The 21434-nt window shown below is 47.6% G+C and overlaps 1 protein-coding gene across 1 annotated transcript in view; it reads right to left on the reverse strand.

Moving 5' to 3' along the window:
• The window catches only part of HARS1 (histidyl-tRNA synthetase 1), a 116731-nt gene that overhangs the window by 25943 nt on the left and 69354 nt on the right, over positions 1-21434 (reverse strand). The window contains exons 5-11 of the mRNA XM_030211774.1: positions 17682-17807; positions 14572-14679; positions 9214-9312; positions 8762-8855; positions 7479-7606; positions 7115-7381; positions 6712-6828 (exon numbers count right to left, since the gene is read on the reverse strand). Coding sequence (XP_030067634.1) covers positions 6712-6828; positions 7115-7381; positions 7479-7606; positions 8762-8855; positions 9214-9312; positions 14572-14679; positions 17682-17807 — 939 coding nt within the window. The remainder of the gene's footprint in view (positions 1-6711; positions 6829-7114; positions 7382-7478; positions 7607-8761; positions 8856-9213; positions 9313-14571; positions 14680-17681; positions 17808-21434) is intronic.

Consider the following 21434-nt stretch of genomic DNA (forward strand, 5'->3'; position numbering starts at 1 on the left):
GCAACGGCAAGGACATAACTGAGATTGACCTAACTTATTCAACTGAGAGTGAAGCCTGGAACAGAATAAAAATGGGCATAGGGGGGTGGAGCTGGATTCTAAACCCCGAACAGATTCTGCAGTACCGACTGCCCAAACCGACTGTCGCGTCGGATATCCTGCTGTAGGCAGTAATGAGATGTGAATGTGTTGACAGATGACCACGTCGCAGCCTTGCAAATCTCTTCAATAGTGGCTGACTTCAAGTAGGCCACTGACGCTGCCATGGCTCGAACACTATGAGCTGTGACATGACCCTCAAGAGTCAGCCCAGCCTGGGCGTAAGTGAAGGAAATTTAATCTGCTAACCAATTAGATAAGGTGCGTTTCCCGACAGCCACTCCCCTTCTGTTGGGATCAAAAGAAACAAACATTTGGGCGGACTGTCTGTGGGGCTGTGTCCGCTCCAGATAGAAGGCCAATGCTCGCTTGCAGTCCAATGTGTGCAGCTGACGTTCACAGGGCGGGTATGAGGATGGCGAAAGAATGTTGGCAAGACAATTGACTGGTTCAGATGAAACTCAGACACCACCTTCGGCAAGAACTTAGGGTGAGTGCGGAAGACTACTCTGTTATGATGAAATTTAATATAAGGAGCATGAGCTACTAAGGCTTGAAGCTCACTGACTCTGCGAGCTGAAGTACTGCTATCAAGAAAATGACCAAGTACTTCAGATGGCAGGAATTAAGTGGCTTGAAAGGAGGTTTCATCAGCTGGGTGAGAACGACATTGAGGTCCCATGACACTGTAGGAGGTTTGATGGGGGGCGTTGACAAAAGCAAACCTCTCATGAAGCGAACAACTAAAGGCTGTCCCGAGATCGGCTTACCTCCCACATGGTAATGGTATGCACTAATCACACTAAGATGAACCCTTACAGAGTTGGTTTTAAGACCAGACTCGGACAAGTGCAGAAGGTATTCAAGCAGGGTCTGTGTAGGACAGGAACGAGGATCTAAGGCCTTGCTGTCACACCAGACGGCAAACCACCTCCAGAGAAAAAAAGTAACACTTCTTAGTGGAATCTTTCCTGGAAGCAAGCAAGACACGGGAGACCCCCTCGGAGAGACCCAAGGAGGCAAAATCTACGCTCTCAACATCCAAGCCGTGAGAGCCAGGGGCTGGAGGTTGGGATGCAGAAGCGCCCCCTCGTTCTGAGTAATGAGGGTCGGAAAACACTCCAATCTCCACGGTTCTTCGGAGGACAATTCCAGAAGAAGAGGGAACCATATCTGACGCGGCCAAAAGGGAGTGATCAGGATCATGGAGCCTCGATCTTGCTTGAGTTTCAGCAAAGTCTTCCCCACCAAAGGTATGGGAGGATAAGCATACAGGAGGCCTTCCACCCAATCCAGGAGAAAGGCATCTGACGCTAGCCTGCCGTGGGCCTGAAGTCTGGAACAGAACTGAGGGACCTTGTGATTGACTTGAGTGGCAAAGAGATCCACCAAGGGGGTGCCCCACACTTGGAAGATCTCGCGTACCGCTCTGGAATTGAGCGACCACTCGTGAGGTTGCATTATCCTGCTCAATCTGTCGGCCAGACTGTTGTTTACACCTGCCAGATACGTGGCTTGAAGAAACATGCCGTTCTGGCGAGCCCAAAGCCACATTCTGACGGCCTCTTGACACCGGGGGCAAGATCCGGTGCCCCCCTGCTTGTTGATGTAATACATGGCAACCTAATTGTCTGTCTGAATTTGGATAATTTGATGGGACAGCCGATCCCTGAAGGCCTTTAGAGCGTTTCAGACCGCTCGGAGCTCCAGGAGGTTGATCTGAAGATCTTGTTCCTGGAGGGACCACAGTCCCTGGGTGTGGAGCCCATCGACATGAGCTCCCCACCCCAGGAGAGACGCATCCATCATCAGCATCTTTTGTAGCTGAGGAATTTGGAAAGGACGTCCCAGAGTCAAATTGGACCGAATTGTCCACCAATGCAGGGACTGGAGAAAACTCGTGGACAGCAGGACTACGTCCTCTAGGTCCCCAGCAGCTTGGTACCACTGAGAAGCTAGGGTCCATTGAGATGATCTCATGTGAAGGCGGGCCATGGGAGTCACATGCACTGTGGAGGCCATGTGGCCGAGCAATCTCAACATCTGCTGAACTGTGATCTGCTGAGACGCCCGTACCCAGGAAACGAGAGACAGAAGAGTGTCGGCCCTCGCTTCCGGAAGGTAGGCACGAGCCGTCTGAGAGTCCAGCAGAGCTCCTATGAATTCTAGCTTCTGGGCTGGAAGAAGGTGGGACTTTGGATAATTTATCACAAACCCTAGTACTCCAGGAGTTGAATAGTCATCTGCATGGACTGTAGAGCTCCCGCCTCAGAGGTGTTCTTCACCAGCCAATCGTCAAGATAAGGGAACACGTGCACTCCCAGTCTGCGTAGAGACGCCGCTATGACAGCCAGGCATTTTGTAAACACCCTGGGCGCAGAGGCGAGACCAAAGGGTAGCACACAATACTGAAAATGCCGTGTTCCCAGACGGAATCGAAGATACTGTCTGTGAGCTGGCAGTATCGGGATGTGAGTATAAGCATCCTTTAAGTCCAGAGACCATAGCCAATCGTTTTCCTGAATCATGGGAAGAAGGGTGCCCAGGGAAAGCATCCTGAACTTTTCTCGGACCAGATACTTGTTCAGGGCCCTTAGGTCTAGGATGGGATGCATCCCCCCTGTTTTCTTTTCCACAAGGAAGTACCTGGAATAGAATCCCAGCCCTTCCTGCCCCGGTGGCACGGGCTCGACCGCACTGGCCCTGAGAAGGGCGGAGATTTCCTCGGCAAGTACCTGCTTGTGCTGGAAGCTGAAGGACTGAGCTCCCGGTGGGCAATTTGGAGGTTTTTAAATCAAATTGAGGGCGAATCCCAGCCGGACTATTTGAAGAACCCACTGGTCGGAGGTTATAAGAGGCCACCTTTGGTGAAAAAATTTAACCTCCCCCCGACCGGCAGATCGTCCGGCACGGATACTTTGACTCCGGCTATGCTCTGCTGGAGCCAGTCAAAAGCTTGTCCCTTGCTTTTGCTGCTGGGGCCTGTTGAGGCGCATGCTGTTGACGGGAACGAGCGTGCTGGGGTTTAGCCTGAGCAGCAGGCTGGCGAGAGGGAGGATTGTACCTACGCTTATTAGAAGAATAGGGAACAGTCCTCCTTCCCCCATAAAAACGTCTACCAGTTGAGGTAGACGCTGAAGGCGCCCGTTGGAGAATTTGTCGAAGGCAGTGTCCCGCTGGTGGAGTTGCTCTACCACCTGTTCGACCTTTTCTCCAAAAATATTATCCCCCCGGCAAGGAGCATCCGCAATCCGCTGCTGGAGTCTATTCTCCAGGTCAGAGGCACGCAGCCATGAGAGTCTGCGCATCACCACACCTTCAGCAGCAGCCCTGGACGCGACATCAAAAGAATCGTAAACATCCCTGGCCAGGAATTTACGACACGCCTTCAGCTGCCTGATCACCTGCTGAAAAGGCTTTGCCTGCTCAGAAGGGAGTTTGTCCACCAAGCCCGCCAACTGCCGCACATTGTTCCGCATATGAATGTTCGTATAGAGCTGGTATGACTGGATTTTGGAAATGAGCATTGCAGAATGGTAGGCCTTCCGCCCAAAAGAATCCAAGGTTCTAGAGTCACGGTCCGGGGGCGCCGAAGCGTACTCCCTAGAACTCTTGACCTTCTTAAGGGCCAGATCCACCACACCAGAGTCATGGGGCAACTGGGTCCTCATTAACTCTGGATCCTCATGGATCCGATACTGGGATTCAATTTTCTTGGGAATGTGGGGATTAGATAACGGCTTCACCCAGTTCGCCAGCAATGTCTTTTTGAGGACATGATGCATAGGTACAGTGGACGATTCCTTAGGTGGCGAAGGATAGTCCAAAAGTTCAAACATTTCGGCTCTTAGCTCATCCTCCGTAACCACAGGGAAGGGAATGGCCGTAGACATTTCCCGGACATAGGCCGCGAAAGACAGACTCTCAGGAGGAGAAAGCTGCCTTTCAGAAGAGGGAGTAGGATCAGAGGGAAGACCACAAGACTCCTCGTCAGAGAAATATCTCGGGTTTTCCTCTGCTTCCCACGAGGCCTCACCCTCGGTGTCGGACACTAGTTCGTGGACTGCAGTCCGAAGCCGGGCCCGTCTCGACTCCATGGAAACATGGCCACGGTGGGTACGTCGAGAGGAAGACTCCCGCACCGGCGGCGATGAAGCTCCCTCCATCGATGTAGTCGGGGAGTCAGCCTGGGAGGCCGCTGATGCAGGCACCGCAAGCGGTACCGGGACCGGAAACCTCACAACGGGCGAGGGGCCAGCTGTTGCCTCACTCAACGGCACCGGTGGCACAAGCACCCCCGGTACCGGAGAAGGGCGCAACAGCTCTTCCAGAATCCCTGGAAGGATGGCCCTCAGGCTCTCGTTCAGAGCGGCTGTCGAGGAAGGCAAGGAGTCCGGTACCGGCGACGAGCTCAGAATCTGTCCGGGATGTGGAGGCGGTACCGGGCTGTCCACAGTGGAGCGCATCGACACCTCCTGTATGGAGGGTGAGCGGTCCTCCCGGCGTCGACGATTAGTGGGTGCCGGTTCCACCGGCAACCCAGGGCTTTCGGTACCGCGTCTGGAAGGCGACCGATGTTGATGCTTCTTTGCCTTCGCACAAAGCACGTCACCAGTACCTCCCGGTACCGAAGAGGAAGACGTTGAATCCAACGTCTCCTCTGGGCCGGGTCAGAAAGAGGTCGATCCCGGGGGACCTGTACCACAGGAACCCTCGAGACAGGCGGAGACCTACTCGAGGGCTCACTGCTACCAGCAGGGGAATGGACGGCCCTCACCTGCACTCCGGAAGACGATGCACCCTCCGACGACATCGATACCACCGATGACCTCGGTACCGCCGACGGCGACGCACTGGACGATGACCTCGGTACCGAAGACGTCGAAGCCCCGAACAAAAGGTTCCACTGGGCCAATCTCGCCGCCTGAGTTCTCTTCTTCAACAGAAGACAGAGAGTACAGGCCTGGGGACGATGCCCGGCCCCCAGACACTGAAGACACGAAACGTGCCTATCAGTAAGCGAGATAGTCCGGCTGAACTGGGTGCACTTTTTGAAGTCGCTGGCAGGCTTCGAGGACATGGGCGGAAAAATCACGCTGGCGAAGTCAAAATTCGCGATGATGGCAATGGCACCAAAACAAGCGAGAAAAACCTGTGCGGGCGGCCAAAAAGGCTGCGTCCGACAATGAAATAAAATCATTTACTTATCTGTAACAGCTTTAAACATAAACATAGTAACAAAGTAGATGATGGCAGAAAAAGACCTGCACAGTCCATCCAGTCTGCCCAACAAGATAAACTCATATGTGCTACTTTTTGTGTATACCCTACTTTGATTTGTACCTGTCCTCTTCAGGGCACAGACCGTATAAGTCTGCCCAGCACTATCCCCGCCTCCCAACCACCGCCTCTGGCACAGACCGTATAAGTCTGCCCAGCACTATCCCCGCCTCCCAACCACCAGTCCCGCCTCTGGCACAGACCGTATAAGTCTGCCCAGCACTGTCCCTGCCTCCCAACCACCAGCCCCGCCTCCCACCACCATGCACCACCTGCTGGCCAAACTACAGAAATACACTTCAGAACTAATTTAGGCAGGAAAATACTACTACTACTACTACTTAGTAATTCTATAGCGCTACTAGACATACGCAGCGCTGTACACTTGAACATGAAGAGACAGTCCCTGCTCAACAGAGCTTACAATCTACATTTTACAGGCTTAAAACACACTGTTCTTCACAAAGCATCTGGAAATAAGGGGAGTCTCTATAGGTAGTCAAGAAGGGGAAGGCATCTTGACTGGTAAGTTCAACAGTGTTGACAATACTTGGGGTTGATATATGATTATAAACAAGACTCATGTTTGGCTGCCTATATGTGGTTGGCACAGTGGAGTTGCAAAGCAATGTTTAGGCATGGGTGGCCCATGCAGGCCTTTATCTGCCATCATTTACGTTACTGTGTTCTTGAATAAAAAATTATATAAAGAAAAGCAATGTGTTTTTCTAGGAGCTCCCTGGGTCATTCCTTTGGCCTTTCTAAAACAGGCAATCCCAGCGAAGGACAAAAAAACACTTTAACAGTAAGAACTTATACAGAACTTGCTATCTTTTTTAGATTCCTGAATGCAACTTCTGTATGAGCTCATACCGTTAAAGTGACTTTGTCCTTACTTGGGATTGCCTGTTGTGTTAGAAAGACTAAAGGAATGACACAGGAAGCACCTAGAAAAACACGCTGTTTCTCTCTACATCAGTGGTTCCCAAACCTGGTCCTGGAGGCACCTCAGCCAGTCAGGTTTTACAGGATATCCACAATGACTATTCATGAGAGAGATCTATATGTGAACCACTGCTTTACAAAAAGATTTTGGATTAGGACTTTCCCCTTGCCGCCTTCTGCTACCATAAAAACGACACACAGATAAACATATACACACACACACATTTTCTTATATTTCTTTCTAAGTTTAAGTCTTCCTTTTTTTTTTTAACAAGGCTACAGAAGTCACGTGTACCACTCTTCTCCCATATGTCATGCCCGAGTTGCATGTCAGAAAGGTGACATGTTGTAATACTTATGTCCTTCAGCAATTGATGCACATCTCACCTTAATTCCAGAATCCCACAGTTCTGAAATGAGCTTCAGCCTCTCTTCAAGGAGTTTCTTTTGAGCTGCTGCCACCAGCACCTGAGTCTCTGTTGTTCTGACCTTCTCTTCAGAAGCCTTAGGTGAGACAATAGAAACAGCATAAAATACTGAAAATCAAGGCCATATCATAGTACTGTGAGTTTAGTAATAAGACATGTCCAAAACATGCTGGATGTCAGTCTTAAGCCAGAAGCAGGGTGATTATGAAGAATTCTTAATCACAACACGGGAAGAGCTTGAAGCTGTCCAAAAGAGAGATGGCACACAAGAGAGGGTACAGGGAATGCTGCTGTCCTGATTTACACCTTACAAATCTCAAATAGTGGTACAATTGACAGGAATGAATGGAAGAAAGCGTTACCTCAACTTTCTGCTCCATGATGGAAAATATCCTCTCGATTCCAATACTGAGTCCTACGCATGGCACCTTTCTACCTTTGGCATCAAACATTCCAACCAGCTCGTCATAACGTCCTCCTCCAGCCACACTGCCCACGCTGACTGATTCCTCAGCATGATCATTCTGCTGCTGAATCTGCACCTCTCCCTGGTTCTGGAGCAGGACAGCCTCATAAATCACTCCGGTGTAATAATCCAACCCACGGGCCAGGCTCAGGTCAAAGGAAACCTGCAAGATGGAAAATGGTTAACAGTAGGACCACAGGCACTCGATTAATCAGATCATCACTGGCAATCCACCTTCACCCCCAGCCCTGGACTCTTACATTATCTGTCACACCAAAGAGTGTCAGGTACTGAAATAGCATCTTTATGTCCTCCAGGCCTTCTAGGGCCAACTTGTTCTGGGACAGTCGGGGATCCTGCAGCAACTGTTCAACTAGAGCCATTCCACCTGAAAAAGTCAAGAGACACAGCTGAAATCTTTTGATAGAAAAAGATTATACTTCAGTATCAGTAGGCTTAACGCAGATGGTCTAAAAGAGATCAATGATGTCAAACACAAGTCCCCTGTATGCCACTCTATCAACAAAGATACAAAAAAAGTTACCTTCCAAGAATAGCCCTGATGTAAAGACAGCCTCACAGAAAAAACAGGATGAATATTCTACTGGAACCCAGCTATCTTTATTTCAGTCTGTAACAACTCAGTTTTTGCAGCATAAGCATTTTAAATTAGTATTAACAAATACAAGAGCACAATCAATAAACAGTCACCCAGTGGAGGTGGTGGAGGCGGTACCTAAATTCAACAAAGCAAAGGATCTCAGAGGGAGAAAGGGATGGGATTTAATATATTGCCTTTCTGTGGTTATGATCAAAGTGGTTTACATATTACAAACAGGTACTCAGTGACATAGTTATGAGGGGGGTTGGCGGAGATGACAAGCCCCGCCAGCCAAAGAGGTCTCCTGAGCGAGTTCCACCAGTGCTGTCTGAGCAGGGCTCAAGCTGGCAGGCACACTTCAGCCGCCGAGGCTGGCACTCTCACGAATGCTCAGTTCCGCGAATGAATGGAGTATACACGGGAGTGCCAACGTTGGTGGCTGAAGTGTGCCAACGACTTGAGCACTGCTCTGGCAGCATAGACAGAACTCGCACAGGAGATGCCTTTGTCTGGCAGTGCTTGGCATCTCCGCCAAAGACATACTTTAATGCAGCATTGGAGGGGGGTGGGGGTACCTGCGCTTTGGGGCCCTCCCCCCACAAAGTGGATTTTTGGCTATGCTCTTGCGGATAATTATTTTGTACCTGGGACAATGGAGGGTTAAATGACTTGCTCAGAGTCACAAAGAGATGCAGAGCAGCTTAGAAGTAGGTGTACATTGGCAGACTGGATAGGCTGTATGGTCTTTGTCATCATTTTCTATGCTAAATCCCACAATTCAGCATAATGGAAGAAAATGAAGACAGCTAGGTTTGAGAGATAAGGAAGGAAGGTATGGCCTTTATCAAACAACTTGAACTCATCTGGCACTAAAGAAAGAAAACTGAATAAGATTACTGGTAGATGTGGCCACATAAGCACTTTTGCTCAGCTGATACACACCACTAAGACGAACGTATGCTCCTATTTGATCTGCAGCCTCAGGTGCAAGTCCTTTCTCTCCCACCATTTCATTCTTCACATCCTCCCACAATGTCTGAGAAAGAAAGGAAGCTAATATTAGCCAGTGTTCCCAGAGCAAAAAGCAGCTGACCAAAAAATCACATCCATTAGTGCACACGCTATCAGCCATCTTTAGTTGTCCTCCCCTCTAAATATCAGTTTCTGTGGAAACTGCCTCACTGTGGTAAGTATGATATCCACAATGCACTGACCACTAGCTAAAAGCTGACACTTGCTCTTCTCTTTGTGTGTTAGTATTCATTTTACTGGAGTCTTTAAAGCTACTAAACTTGCAGTTGATCATTCTTTGCAGGCGTTTCTATTCTGTCCTCAACTGGGAGCAGCTATACTGGCCATACCTATCTCCCAGCAAGGATAAATTTCTAACAAACCTTGTCCAGTTTGTCCACAGATGAGCAAATAGTTCGAAATTTGTTGTCTGAAACACCACAAACTGCAAATATTCCATCCAATATGCGTCTGTCATTAACCTGGAAAGAAGAGAATCACATCTGAGGTGCAAAGAATGGAGCCATTCACACCTCATTCAGTCCTACAGCTGTCAAACACCACACTTTTGTAGTATTTTTATATTCATCAAAGCTGTTCTCAAACTCTTTGGTGTTTCCTCAACTGTGACACCACAATTTCAAAGTAATTTATGGTTCTTCCATGATACTCTGATAAAACTATCCCTCCCTTTTCCTGGGGCTGAGTATGCCACCTCCATCCTTGCTCACTCACAGATACTGCTTTACCAGCTAACTCTGTAGAAGGCTTACCAACTATTTCAGAGGAAAAGATGTAGACAACTGATAGAGCTACACAATGAGGAAAAGGGCAGGAAATTGCAACAGAAGCACTACTACTACTATAAATCATTTCTATAGCGCTACTAGTCTAGGCAGCGCTTCACCTCAGAACTCTGTAATCTGAGCTATGAAATAGACTCCTACAGGAAGAATGATGACGATCAGCTTTAACACAAATGAACTGCTGTCAAGAAATATAACCTAAGATACTTAATATTACTGGTGGCAACTGCTGGAATCTGTAGATTTTCAGACCAAGGGTCCGAGTCCCTGTTAAAAACCATGTGCGTTTAGATCCTTGGTAGGACTTACCAATTGGAAATAGCAAGCGATGCTCAAAGGAAATCATATGCAAATGAGCTGAACACAATTTCACCGAGCAGCTTGGTAGGGAAAGCACCTAGCACATGCGCAGAACGGTAAGTGTCCCTGTTCTACGCATGTGTTAGGGCTGGTGTACTAGTGGCGTAGCACTTGATGACAGATTTCTAAGTAAACAGTCCATCTTGCATCAAATATAAACCCCATACATACTTATGGAAACTTTGGGCTCCTTTTACAAAGCCACAGTAGTGATTCCTGGTGTGGTAAATGCGATGAAGCCCATTCAATTCCTATGAGCTCTGTCCCAATTGTACCGTGGGAATCATTACCACAACTTTGTAAAATGAACCCTTTGGAAACACTGACATTTTAAAATAAATTTGCATTATCCCAAAACTTAAACTTTACCATTAGAGTAGAGTTTGAGTCTGGTCAACATCTCAACACACATCACAGTATCCTGCAAAATAATTACCACAATGGTACATTTCCCTTCAACTTTGCTTTATAACACATATAAACACCTTAATAAGCTGTATTAATAAAACAGGTACATACTTTTGAAGCAGCAGTTTAAATATGTAGCCTAAGACATCTGATATAAAAAAAAAATACCAATTCCTAACACTGCACACAGGACTATCAAGCTGTTAAACATATATTTTCCATCCAAAGAAACTAACAAGCTGAATTATTATAGAAGCTTAAACAAACTCCATGCAAACAGACTACCTGGCCTCAGTTACAAACACTGAACACAAATAGACCATTTCCAGGTACAAAATAAGTTACCACAAACTTAAAATATGGATATGTAGACAAAAATTAAACTTAACGCCCAAAAAGCCAACTCTGCAGGCAGTGCAACACTAGAGCAATAGAAACAGCACCCGGCACTCTTCAAACTATAAAGAAAGCAGTGTAAATGAAAATTTTTAAACCAATGTTTTCCATCCACTGAATTAAGAATAAAATTCTTCTTTCCCTTTGTTGTCTGGTTGTTTTTTTTTTTTTTTTTTTTCAATCATGTTGTCTCAGTCTGCTTTCCTCTAGCTTTTCTTAACTTTCTTTACAAGATCTCCAGTCCATCTCCTACTTCTCTCCCTTTCTGCCTTCTTCACTTCTCCTTTATCCATTTCTGATTTTGGGGCCCTTTTACAGAGCGGCGGTAAGCCCAACATAGGTTTACCACTTGCTCTTCCGGGATTACTGTCGGCCCAACACAGCTGGCGGCGGTAGTCCCATCCCGAATGCGCGCCATTTCCGGGTAAAAAAGAAAACTCCCAGAAATGGCTTGCGCGGCAGTAATCGGGCATTGCAGCACACTGCCAGGTTAAAGCAGGAACCCTTACTGCCACCTCAATGGGTGGCGGTAAAGGCTCCTTGCCACATGGCCATGTGTGCTGGGGTTTTTTTTTAACCTGCCACAGTAAAAAGGGCCCTGGCGCACGGGAAAAACTGCCCCCACGGCGAGAGCAGGGCCCTTTTTCCTGCAGCTTGTTAAAAGGACCCCTTTGATCTTTTCCCTTCAGCTTTCATTCATGTATTTTTCTCTGTCTGATCAGACTTCATTCATTCTTAGTATTTGATCTTTTTTTTTTAAACCACATCTACCTATAGCTTTTCATCTCCCTCACCCCAACCATTCCATTCTTCATCCTGTTATACCTGTTTTTTGCTAACTCTCCCCTCTTCCAGCACCTTCTCTATTTCCTCCCTTTAGTATAGCATCCTCTATTTTCACTCCTCTGTCCAGTATCTTCTCTCTCTCGCCCCTTCTGTCCAGCATATCCTCCTTCCCTCAACTCAATCCAGCAACTCTCCCCGTCACCCTATTCCCCCTCATATCCAGCATCCCTGCATGCATAGGAGCAACTTTTCAAAATGATTGGGGGGTGCTGAATTTTTTTATTTTTACAGGTGATGCATTCCCTCCTCCCTCTCCCCCCCCCCCCCCCCGAGTTCCAGGCCCCCCTCCCTCCCTTCAAGTTCCATGCCCCCTCCCTCCGAGTTCCAGGCCCCCCCTCTCCCTCTAACGTCCAGGGTCCTCCCCCTCCCTCCAAGTTCCAGAGACCTCCCCCCCCCCTCCGAATTTTAAAAGTCATCTTACCTCGTTGGGGTTACGCCGGCAGCAGCAGTGAAAAGCGTGCAGGCTCGGCGCTTCAGCCCTTCCCCTCTCTCAGCTCTGGTCCTGCCCTCATTTCCTGTTTCCGCAAGGGCGGGACCAGAGCTGAGAGAAGGGAAGGGCTGAAGCGCCGAGCCTGCACGCTTTTCACTGCTGCTGCCGGCGTAACCCCAACGAGGTAAGATGACTTTTAAAATTCGGAGGGGGGGGGGGAGGATCCTGGAACTCGGACGGGAGGGGGGAGGACCCTGGAACTCGGACTGAGGAAGGGGACCCTGGAACACGGAGGGAGGGGACAATGGAATTCGGAGGAAAGGGGGAGGGGATGGGGGACCATGGAACTTGGAGAGAGGGAGGGAGGGAGGGAGGGGACGGGGGGGACCCTGGAACTCGGAGGGATGGAGGGAGGACCCTGGAACTCGGAAGGAGGGAGGACCCTGCAACTGGGAGGGAGGACCCTGCAACTGGGAGGGAGGGAGGGGACAGGGAGGACCCTGGAACTTGGGAGGGAGGGGACGGGGAGGACCCTGGAACTCGGAGGGAGGAAGGGAGGGACTTTTAAAATTCTGGGCTGGCGAAGGGAACTTCCGGTGGGTGAAATATTGGGGGTGCTCAAGCACCCACAGAGTCGGTGCCTATGCCTCCATGTCTCTCTCCCCCTTCCATGTTAGGATCTCCTCATTATCCCTTATTCCTCCCATGTCCAGCATATCCCCTCTGTCCCCATCCCGTTCCAATGTCAGGCAGTCCCCATCGTTTTCTTACTCCCCCCCCCCCCCCCCCCATTTCCAGCATCTCCCATCGTCCTACTCACCCCATGTCCAGCATCCTCTAAATATCCCTTTTTCCTCTCTACCTGATCAATCATCATCTCTTTCCCTCTCCTCCAAGCCAGCATCTTCCTCCATCCCATTCCAGTTCATCCCTTTCACCCCCACCTCGATCTCAATTCAGCATCTCCATTCTGTCACCTTACTACCCCCCCCCCCCAAATGCCCACTATATCCCCTTCTCACCCTCTGCTGTCTGGGCAGTTGTTGTTTTTTTTTTAATGGGCTGGTCTCAGTCTCTTTTACACTTTCCTTACGTCAGTCTTCTCCTAAATTCTTTTCCAGGTTTGCCTTTCCGTTTCTTCTCTCTCCTTTTGTCTTCTCTATATCTGTATGGTTCTAATCTTTTCTCTTTTCTGTGCTTTTTATCTTGCCATTTAATTTTACTCTCATTCTCCCTCTCTCTCTAGTCATTAGTCTCCTAGCCATACAGTCCAGTACCTCCCCTCTGTGTCCCTATCCTTATCCTCCCTCATGTTCAGCACCTGTCCTCTCAGAACTTCACCTCCCTCTTTTCCAGCATTGCCTTCCTCCTTGGCCCCAATCTTTCCAGCATTGCCCTCCCCCCCTTGGCCCCCATGTCTCTCTTTCCAGCATTGCCCTCCCCCCTCTTGGCCCCCATGTCCCTCTTTTCCAGCATTAACCCTTCCTCCCAGGCCAATATCACTTCCTCTCTCTCACTTCCCTTTCTTTCCCCCCATGGTCTGGCATTTCTCCAATGATATCTCCCCCCCTTTCGCTCCCTTGCCCTTAAGTCCCCCCTCCCTGCAGTCTTCCCTACCTTTCTTCTAGTACTGGCAGCAATTGGAGGAGGCTGCTTCCAGCTGGCACTGGAGCTTTCTCTCTGCACGGTCCTACCTATTCTGATGCAACTTCCTGTTCCCACATAGGCAGGACCCTGCAGAGAGAAAGCTCCGTTGGTAGGCACTCTTTTCTGCACATCACTCAGAATGACATTTTAATACTAATGAGCTCTTTATAATACATTTGCATAGGATTATCGTTAACTGCTATATCCATGCAGAACCTCTTTGTTTATTAGAGGCTGAATAACGCGATCGCTAGACTGGCTAGAACCAGTTTAAAATCAGACATTGCTTTGAGCATAGGTCTCCAAGTCTCTCTTCTGAGGACAGAACTGGTAGAAAATGGACTCATTACATACCTTCCTAGCCAATGTGTTAAAGCTTCATTAAAAACCTAACAGATTTTTTTTCCATACTTTACTTGTGATGTAATCAGCTAATGACAAACGAAGCAGAAAACTCACAACCCAGCCACCTATCACCTCATGTTGGAGTTATGATTTTTGTATTTGTCAGAGCCAACATTCTAATATTAAACTTTGAACAAACAAAATTGACAGGAAAAAAGGAAATATGTAAATTTGTGAACTGTTTTTGTACATAATGTGAAACAAGAGGCAACACGTTTTGTGTATTTTTGCTTGCAGTGGTTTTCTGGGATGTTTCTTCTGTCTTGCTTTTCTTTCTATAAATATGTGTTTTAACTAGCAAGGTCATAACAAGCAAAAAAAAACAAACTACTTATTCTAAAAAACTGCCTTGCATGTTTGAGGAAGAGAATGAGCATGGCAGACAGCAACACAGATTGAGGGACTTCTCTTTACAAATGCCCAGTTCTAAATTCTACTTTTACCTTTATCTGAAAGTCTCCCAGCTGCAGTTCAGTAAGGATTTCATGTATGATCTTCAAGCACTCAGCATCGGGAATCATGGGATCATACTTGCCAGCAATGTCAAAATCCTGGGACACAGGTAACAAAAAAGTAAAAACCTACACGGTAACTAACCAATCGAGGATCAAGCTGCAACCACTGAAAGAACAAGGACACTATTTATCCATCCATATTTTTCATATATAGTGCCTTGTGAATGCAATTCACAATACATTAACATAGGAGTTTCTTCTGCTGATCTATACAACATAGTCTGCACTTTCATTGTGAAAGACAAGTTATTTACTTGTAATGGGGGTTTCTCCACAAACAGCAGGGGAATGGAGCCGCATGTCTCCTCTCTGATGGTGCCTATGTGATCGCCCTCCTATAGTTTAGGAAAGCCTTTGGTAAGCTTCCTGAGCATATACAGGAATTTAAGCTGCCTGCAGTCCCACCCAATCTTCCTCCCCCCCCCATTCAATCTTTATCTTAGCTGTTTTTTTTTTTCATAACAATGGAAAAAGGAGAGATAAAGAGCAGCTACATTCCCCTGCTGTCTATGAAGAATCTCCACTTTTTCCATTGAATACCAAGCTGAGGGTCGCACTTTTAGAATCTGCGTAATGGGTGGTCCCAGGTATACTGAGATGGGGAGGTGGAGATTAGAAAGACTGATCTTTAAGAAAATAAATGTCAAACAGACTAGCCAAAAAAAAAAAAAAAAACCCTGTAAAATCAGAAGACTCCAAGAACTAGTGCTAAGTGAAGGAATTTAGAGAAAACTAGGTTGCAGCTTTGCATACATGGGGATACAACGAAAGATGCAATCATGGCTGGCTTTGCCCGAAGAAAATGACTACCAACTTGGTCACGTGGCAGGCTGGCCATTTGGTGAAAACAGGTCCCTTTGGTCATTCATGAGCTTAGGTTGCTTGGGTTGAAGAAAACTGGAATGACAACTGAATGAGGTGAAGAAGAAATTAGGTCTTACCTGATAATTTTCTTTCCATTAGTCCTCCCCACTATTACAAAACCTGTGAGAGCTAGTTTTGTCCATCAACCAGCAGGTGGAGATAGAGAACTGAAAACTGAGCTGAGACATATCTCTCTTGGCATCCAGTCCAGCTCCTCAGTATTTACACAGACAAGCAGTAAGAAGAAACTCAGAATAACACACAACAACCTTAAACAACTCACTAACTTAACAATAACCAGATAAGCAAACATCCAACTTGTAGAGAACAAAAGATATGCAGGAAACACCAGGTAAGGTGACAGTCATTATCTGACCCACTAATCTGAACCAACTAAACGTCTCAGAAACTTCAGGTGGGCCTTTGGAATAGTGGGAAGGACTAATGTGAAGGAGAAATTAGATCTTATGTGAAAATGTTCTTTTCCTCACACAGCTGTCCTTCTAATTTTCTTCAGCTCAAACAAACTAAGCACAGAATAACCTGGATTGGCCACTGCTGGAAACAGGATTCTGGGTTTGATGGACCTTCAGTCTGTCCCAGTATGGCAATGCTTATGTTCTTATGTTCACAAGAAAACTCCCACACAAAGTTACACCTACACTAAGGCCTCGATGTTCAAAAGTGAAAACGGGAACTACAGGCCATTAGTGCCATACTAGAGCCTGCATTTACCCAAGCAGAATGTTAAGGGGTCTAGCGCGGGAAACAATGAGCGAACCAGGCATTAGCACAGATAGCATTCAAATGTAGTCAAGCTCATGTAAATGAGGTCATTTTGTATTCCTTCCCAATGTTCAGAAAAGAAGCGCCCAAAACAAAACTGTCTTACCACTGCAAAACAAACAAAAAAAATCCCAGGTCTGAGCAGGAATTAGGGTGTTGGAAGAGAGGATTTCTCATGATTCTTTCTGCAAAATCTGCTGGTTTTGATTGCTTTTGCAAGCAGAAGGAAGCAGACCCAAGTGAAATCAAAGAGGTGTCTGTTTCCTGCATCTAAATATAAGCATCCAAGTTAAAAACAAAACATTAAAGACACATATTTAGGTCACAGAAAACAGACGCCAATGTGTGCTTCATGTTCGGGTTTTACCAGGCGCCTACGCACAGGAGCCGAGCTTATCGCTGAACTCTTCCGCACATGTGCCAAGCACAATCCTCTCAACAAACTCCCTAATGCTCAATGCTATGAGCTCACCTACATTTGCATTTCATTAGAATTGAGCTCTTTTGCGCTGTTTCGGCAGTATTTTCTATTCGGAAAAGTGCTGGAGTTTTGAGCATCGGGGGCCTAAGGCAGGAGTAACTTTGTGCCTGTGTGTGCCAGTACAAATGGGCAGATATGGGGTCGATATTCAGCCAGTGGCAGCGAGTGTTTTTTTAGTCACCGCTGGCATTATCCCCAGAGATTAAATGCCAGGCCATATCCGAGCACCAATATTGAATATCTGGGCTCTCTCTTATGCAGATAAGTATGATATTCAGCCCCTCATCGCCTAAGCAACACCGCATAAAACTCAGTCCTAACCACCTAAGTTAAGCGGTCAGATAAGTGCTGAATATCAGCACTTAACCATGCAAATGCAGACTCCGCTCTCAGACCACCTACAAAATAGCCGGCTTTCAGTTTAGTGGTCAGTGATGATATTCAGGGGCACTAACGAGTTACATGCTGTTCAGTATCGGCAAATAGCCCCTCACAGGCGATTTAAGTGGCCAGGAGCCTCTCCTGACTGCTTAAATTGCTTTGAATATCAATCCCCAAATGTTTTATGAGCGCATAAGTGCTGATCACACCCCATACTGCCTATTCGCCACACACCTATGGCTAGGCAATTTTTTTTTAAGCAGCTTTCTGCTATTACTGACTCAAAAATGATGATCCCTAATTCTGCCATTATAAATTGCACAAAGTTATGCCTAAGTCTGAGGCCTCCAGTCATCTTAAAAATCCTTACATTCATAACTTTCCATTCTCACAAATCACAAAGGTGGTGTGTGGCAGAAAACAGAACAAGATAACATTTGTATTTGTTTCGTTGTATAGTACATGTTTACTATTTTAACTTGTTATCCACTATGAGCCAAAACTTAGAAGAGTGGGCTATACTCACACACTGGTAGAATTCCCTGTAGCGGCCCCTTGTCATGGCTGGATTGTCCCGTCTGTAAACTTTGGCAATATGATAGCGTTTAATATTTGTAATTTTATTCATAGCTAAATATCGTGCAAAAGGAACCTGAAAGCAAAGGTTAAGGATTGTTATGCAATTTGTCATGCAACTATGCTTCCTTGTGCTCTGTGAGTGTTTCTTCTGAGGCTTGTTGCTATAGACTTCAGTACATCCTGTTCACTGTAGCCAGAGGCCTGATAACGGTTATCTCTACAAATCAGTTTTAGCTGGACTTATAACGGTTGGTAAAACATGAGGCAGTGGCGTAGCTACGTGGGGCCTGAGCCCCCGCAGATTCACCCCAGGACCCCCCTCCCGGCGAACCCGCCCCCGCCGCCGCCTACCTTTACTTTTGCTGGCGGGGGATCCCACTCCCCGCCAGCCGACGTCTTCTCAGTCCTTCCTGCTCTTCAATTTGTTTGCTGACTTCCTGCACGTAATTGTACGTGCAGGACGTCAGACTCAGAGAACAGTTCTGTTCTCTGAGTCTGACGTCCTGCACGTACAACGTGCAGGACGTCAGCAAACAAATTGAAGAGCAGGAAGCGACTGAGAAGAAGACGTCGGCGGGTTCGCGGCGGGAGGGGGGGGGCGGCAATGTCGGCGGTGGGGGGGCGGCGCCAGGGGAGGGCTAAAATGTGCCCCCTCCCCCCGGACTCTGGACCCCTCCCCCACGGAAGGCTGGCTAAGCCCCTGACATGAGGTAATGACTAAGCATATGGGCAGAGCCCTGTGCATGTGCAGGATTCCTCATTGGGTAATTTATGAGGTGGTGCTCTGTGATGGAAGGTGTATATAAGTGACTGCAGAACCAAGACTTTCTGGAATTGCTGGACTCCGTTCTGGCTAACATTAACACCTCATGCCAGGGGACAAATAATGAACATGTGAAATGAATGCTGTTCTAAAACAAGTAGAGTGTGAGGCCTGCGAAAAAGACGGTGATAGCGAATGGGAGGGGGAGGGAATAAGAAAGGGAGGGACGGGGAAAGGGGGAGGGATGAAAATATGAAAAGTTACTGGAGATTAACTTAGGCTGATTGAAAGAAAACGAGCTTTTTCTGTTATGAACTATGCACTATGTTTTGTGATTAAACAGTGTTGAAGTAGCAGAGTAGCAGTGTTAGCCATGTAAGCATGCAAGAAAAAATCAAAAGGCAATGTTTTTTTGTGATTTCTCCAATAAAAATTATCGAAACATAAGTGACTGCAGATCTAGAGAATGCTGGACTATATATCCTTCTGGTAGGTAGGGCATATTCCCCCTGGGGGTGGGATGTGTGTGCTTTCCCTCCCCCCCCCCCCCCAACTATGAGTGGGGACTTCGCCTTTGCAGCTAAGAATCTTCCATTCTTTCTTTTGTTTATTTCTCTCAGCTTTGTGTCCTTCATATGATAGTTTCTATGTATCACATTCTGTAGAACTGCATAAGCTCTGAGCCAGTGATATTTCCTGTCCTGTCATTGGTGAAGAACAAACTTTCCTTCCTATTTTTCCCTTTTCTCTGAGTTCAGACTGATTCTTTTACAACTACCAAAGTAACTGATGTTAGGTTTTGTGAGGTTACTAATGTTTGCTACAGATACCAGCTCCTGTTGTAGTGAGTAATAAAACCTCCCTTTCCCTGTCTGCTCTAAATGCAGCATTAAAGGATTAAATTAATATGTCTCTCATTCACACTCCTTATCTATACTCAAACAGTTAAGGGCCACTCAGAATCAGCACAAGCCATAAGCAGATTATAGGGGGCAATTCTATAACTGGGTACCACAAATTAGGTGCCCAGATGCTGCAGGCTGAGTGCTAATTCTATAAGGGCATCTAGGCACCAAGATTCCATTATAGAATAACAGCATAAGTAGGCATCTATGTGCCTACATTTAGATGTGCCCACTTACGCCATGCAAATAGCAGGCAGAAATAGACACACGTAAATGCAGTGGTTATGCACACAACTTCCTCAGCGACCCTACAGACCGGTCAAGACGCTTGGGTTATGCATGCCTACCAGCAGAGGGAGACTGAGAACACAAAAACTGAACCAAGCATAAGCCAGCAGCCAACCCCCAAGCAGCCAGTAAATCTCAGTCTCCAGCAGAGGGTAGACGTGCAGCCTGAGCAGTCAGTCTAGTCTGGTCTGGTAGGATTAGAGATTCTTTGATTTTAGCACCCTGTACTTAGAATTTGTGCTTCGGGGAAGCAGGTCCGGTGGGGCTCACTGTTTCCATAGGGGATTGCATCCGTGTTCGGGTTTTTCCCCTGCTGTACTTTTTGTGAAGTCAGCCTGGTGCCTCGGCTCCTGTGGTACAGGAGCCTTGAGAGCCTTAGCCCTTGTCAGTATATAGCAACTGGGCTGTTTGCTGTGTGTGAGAAAAAAAAAAAAGTAAAAAAAGAAAGAAGCAGACAGTGCTGTTCTGCCTCAGCACATTTTGTTTTCTCGATTTGGGGGCTGACAAGGGTTTCAGAGTGTTTTTGTGTGAAGAGAGTAGAGCTGGGGCGAATTTGGCAGTTTATGTGTGTACCACTTTAAATTTAGCGATGTCGGCAGGAAAGGCGGCTCGTTGCTGTTCCTGCACGCTCGGAGCTCCGTGCAAGTTTTGCGGTGAGCCTAAGCACTCTCTCTCTTCCCCTCCAGTTTTGTCTGCGGAGGTTTCGGGCGTCAGTAAAGGGCTCCCTGGGTCTGACTCTGGCTCTGGTGCGGTAGCTGCGGCCCCGATTTTGGCGGGAACCGCCGCCATCTTGGATTCGGCTTCTCCGGTGACCCCGGCCCAGCAGGTGGTGGAGGGCCTGGGGCAGAAAGTTGGGTGCTCTCCAGGGCCTTCGAGGTCTATGGGATTTCCACCGAAGTTTGTCTGGTCGATGTTTCAGGCCTGGCAGGCAGGTTCCTCTCAGCCTGATATACAGAAGGGGGCAGCTCCTTTGGGGGCCAAGCGCCCACGGCTGCAGTGGTCGGAGGACCCAGAACTTTTGTCTTTCCCTCCCTCAGAAGATGAGGGTAGTGTACTGGGTGATGAGTTTCCTTTAGACAATGATCCTGAGGAGGAGGGGTCCTTCCCAGGGGAGGACCCCTCGGTGGTATGGATTTTTCCTAGGGATGAGCTCCCGGAGCTGATTGATCAAGTTATGTCTACGCTTAGTTTTGATGCTCCTGGGCCGGTTGTAGCGGAGGTTAAGCAGATAGACCCTTTGGTTAAGGGCGTTCATAAGGCTTCTCGTTCTTTCCCTATGAATCAGGATCTGAGGGATATGATCTTACAGGAGTGGTCCTCTCCAGATTCAGCGTGTCGGGTGGTTAAAGCGATGGCAAGACTTTATCTTATTCCCCAAGAGGATAGGGACTCTTTTAAATCTCCTACAGTGGATGCGGTGGTGACGGCGGTCCAAGGCTACTGCCATCCCGGTTGATGGGGGGACTGCCCTCAGAGATCCTCAGGATAGGAAGTTGGAGTCTTTTGTTCGGCGAAGTTTTGATCTCTCGGCCTTGTCGCTGCAAGCCGCTCTGTGTGGAGGTCTAGTGGCTCGGGCTTGTTTCCATTGGGCTGAAAAGCTTCTGGATGGTCCAGCAGTAGACAGGGCTTCCTTGGTGCAGGAGTTAGCCAAGTTGGAGATGGGATCTTCCTTTCTGGCAGATGCTAGTTATTATTTGTTGAGGGCTTCGGTGAAGAATATGGCTTTGGTGGTTGGAGCTCGTCC

This window comes from Microcaecilia unicolor, chromosome 8, assembly GCF_901765095.1.
Source record: "Microcaecilia unicolor chromosome 8, aMicUni1.1, whole genome shotgun sequence".
NCBI lineage: Eukaryota > Metazoa > Chordata > Amphibia > Gymnophiona > Siphonopidae > Microcaecilia > Microcaecilia unicolor.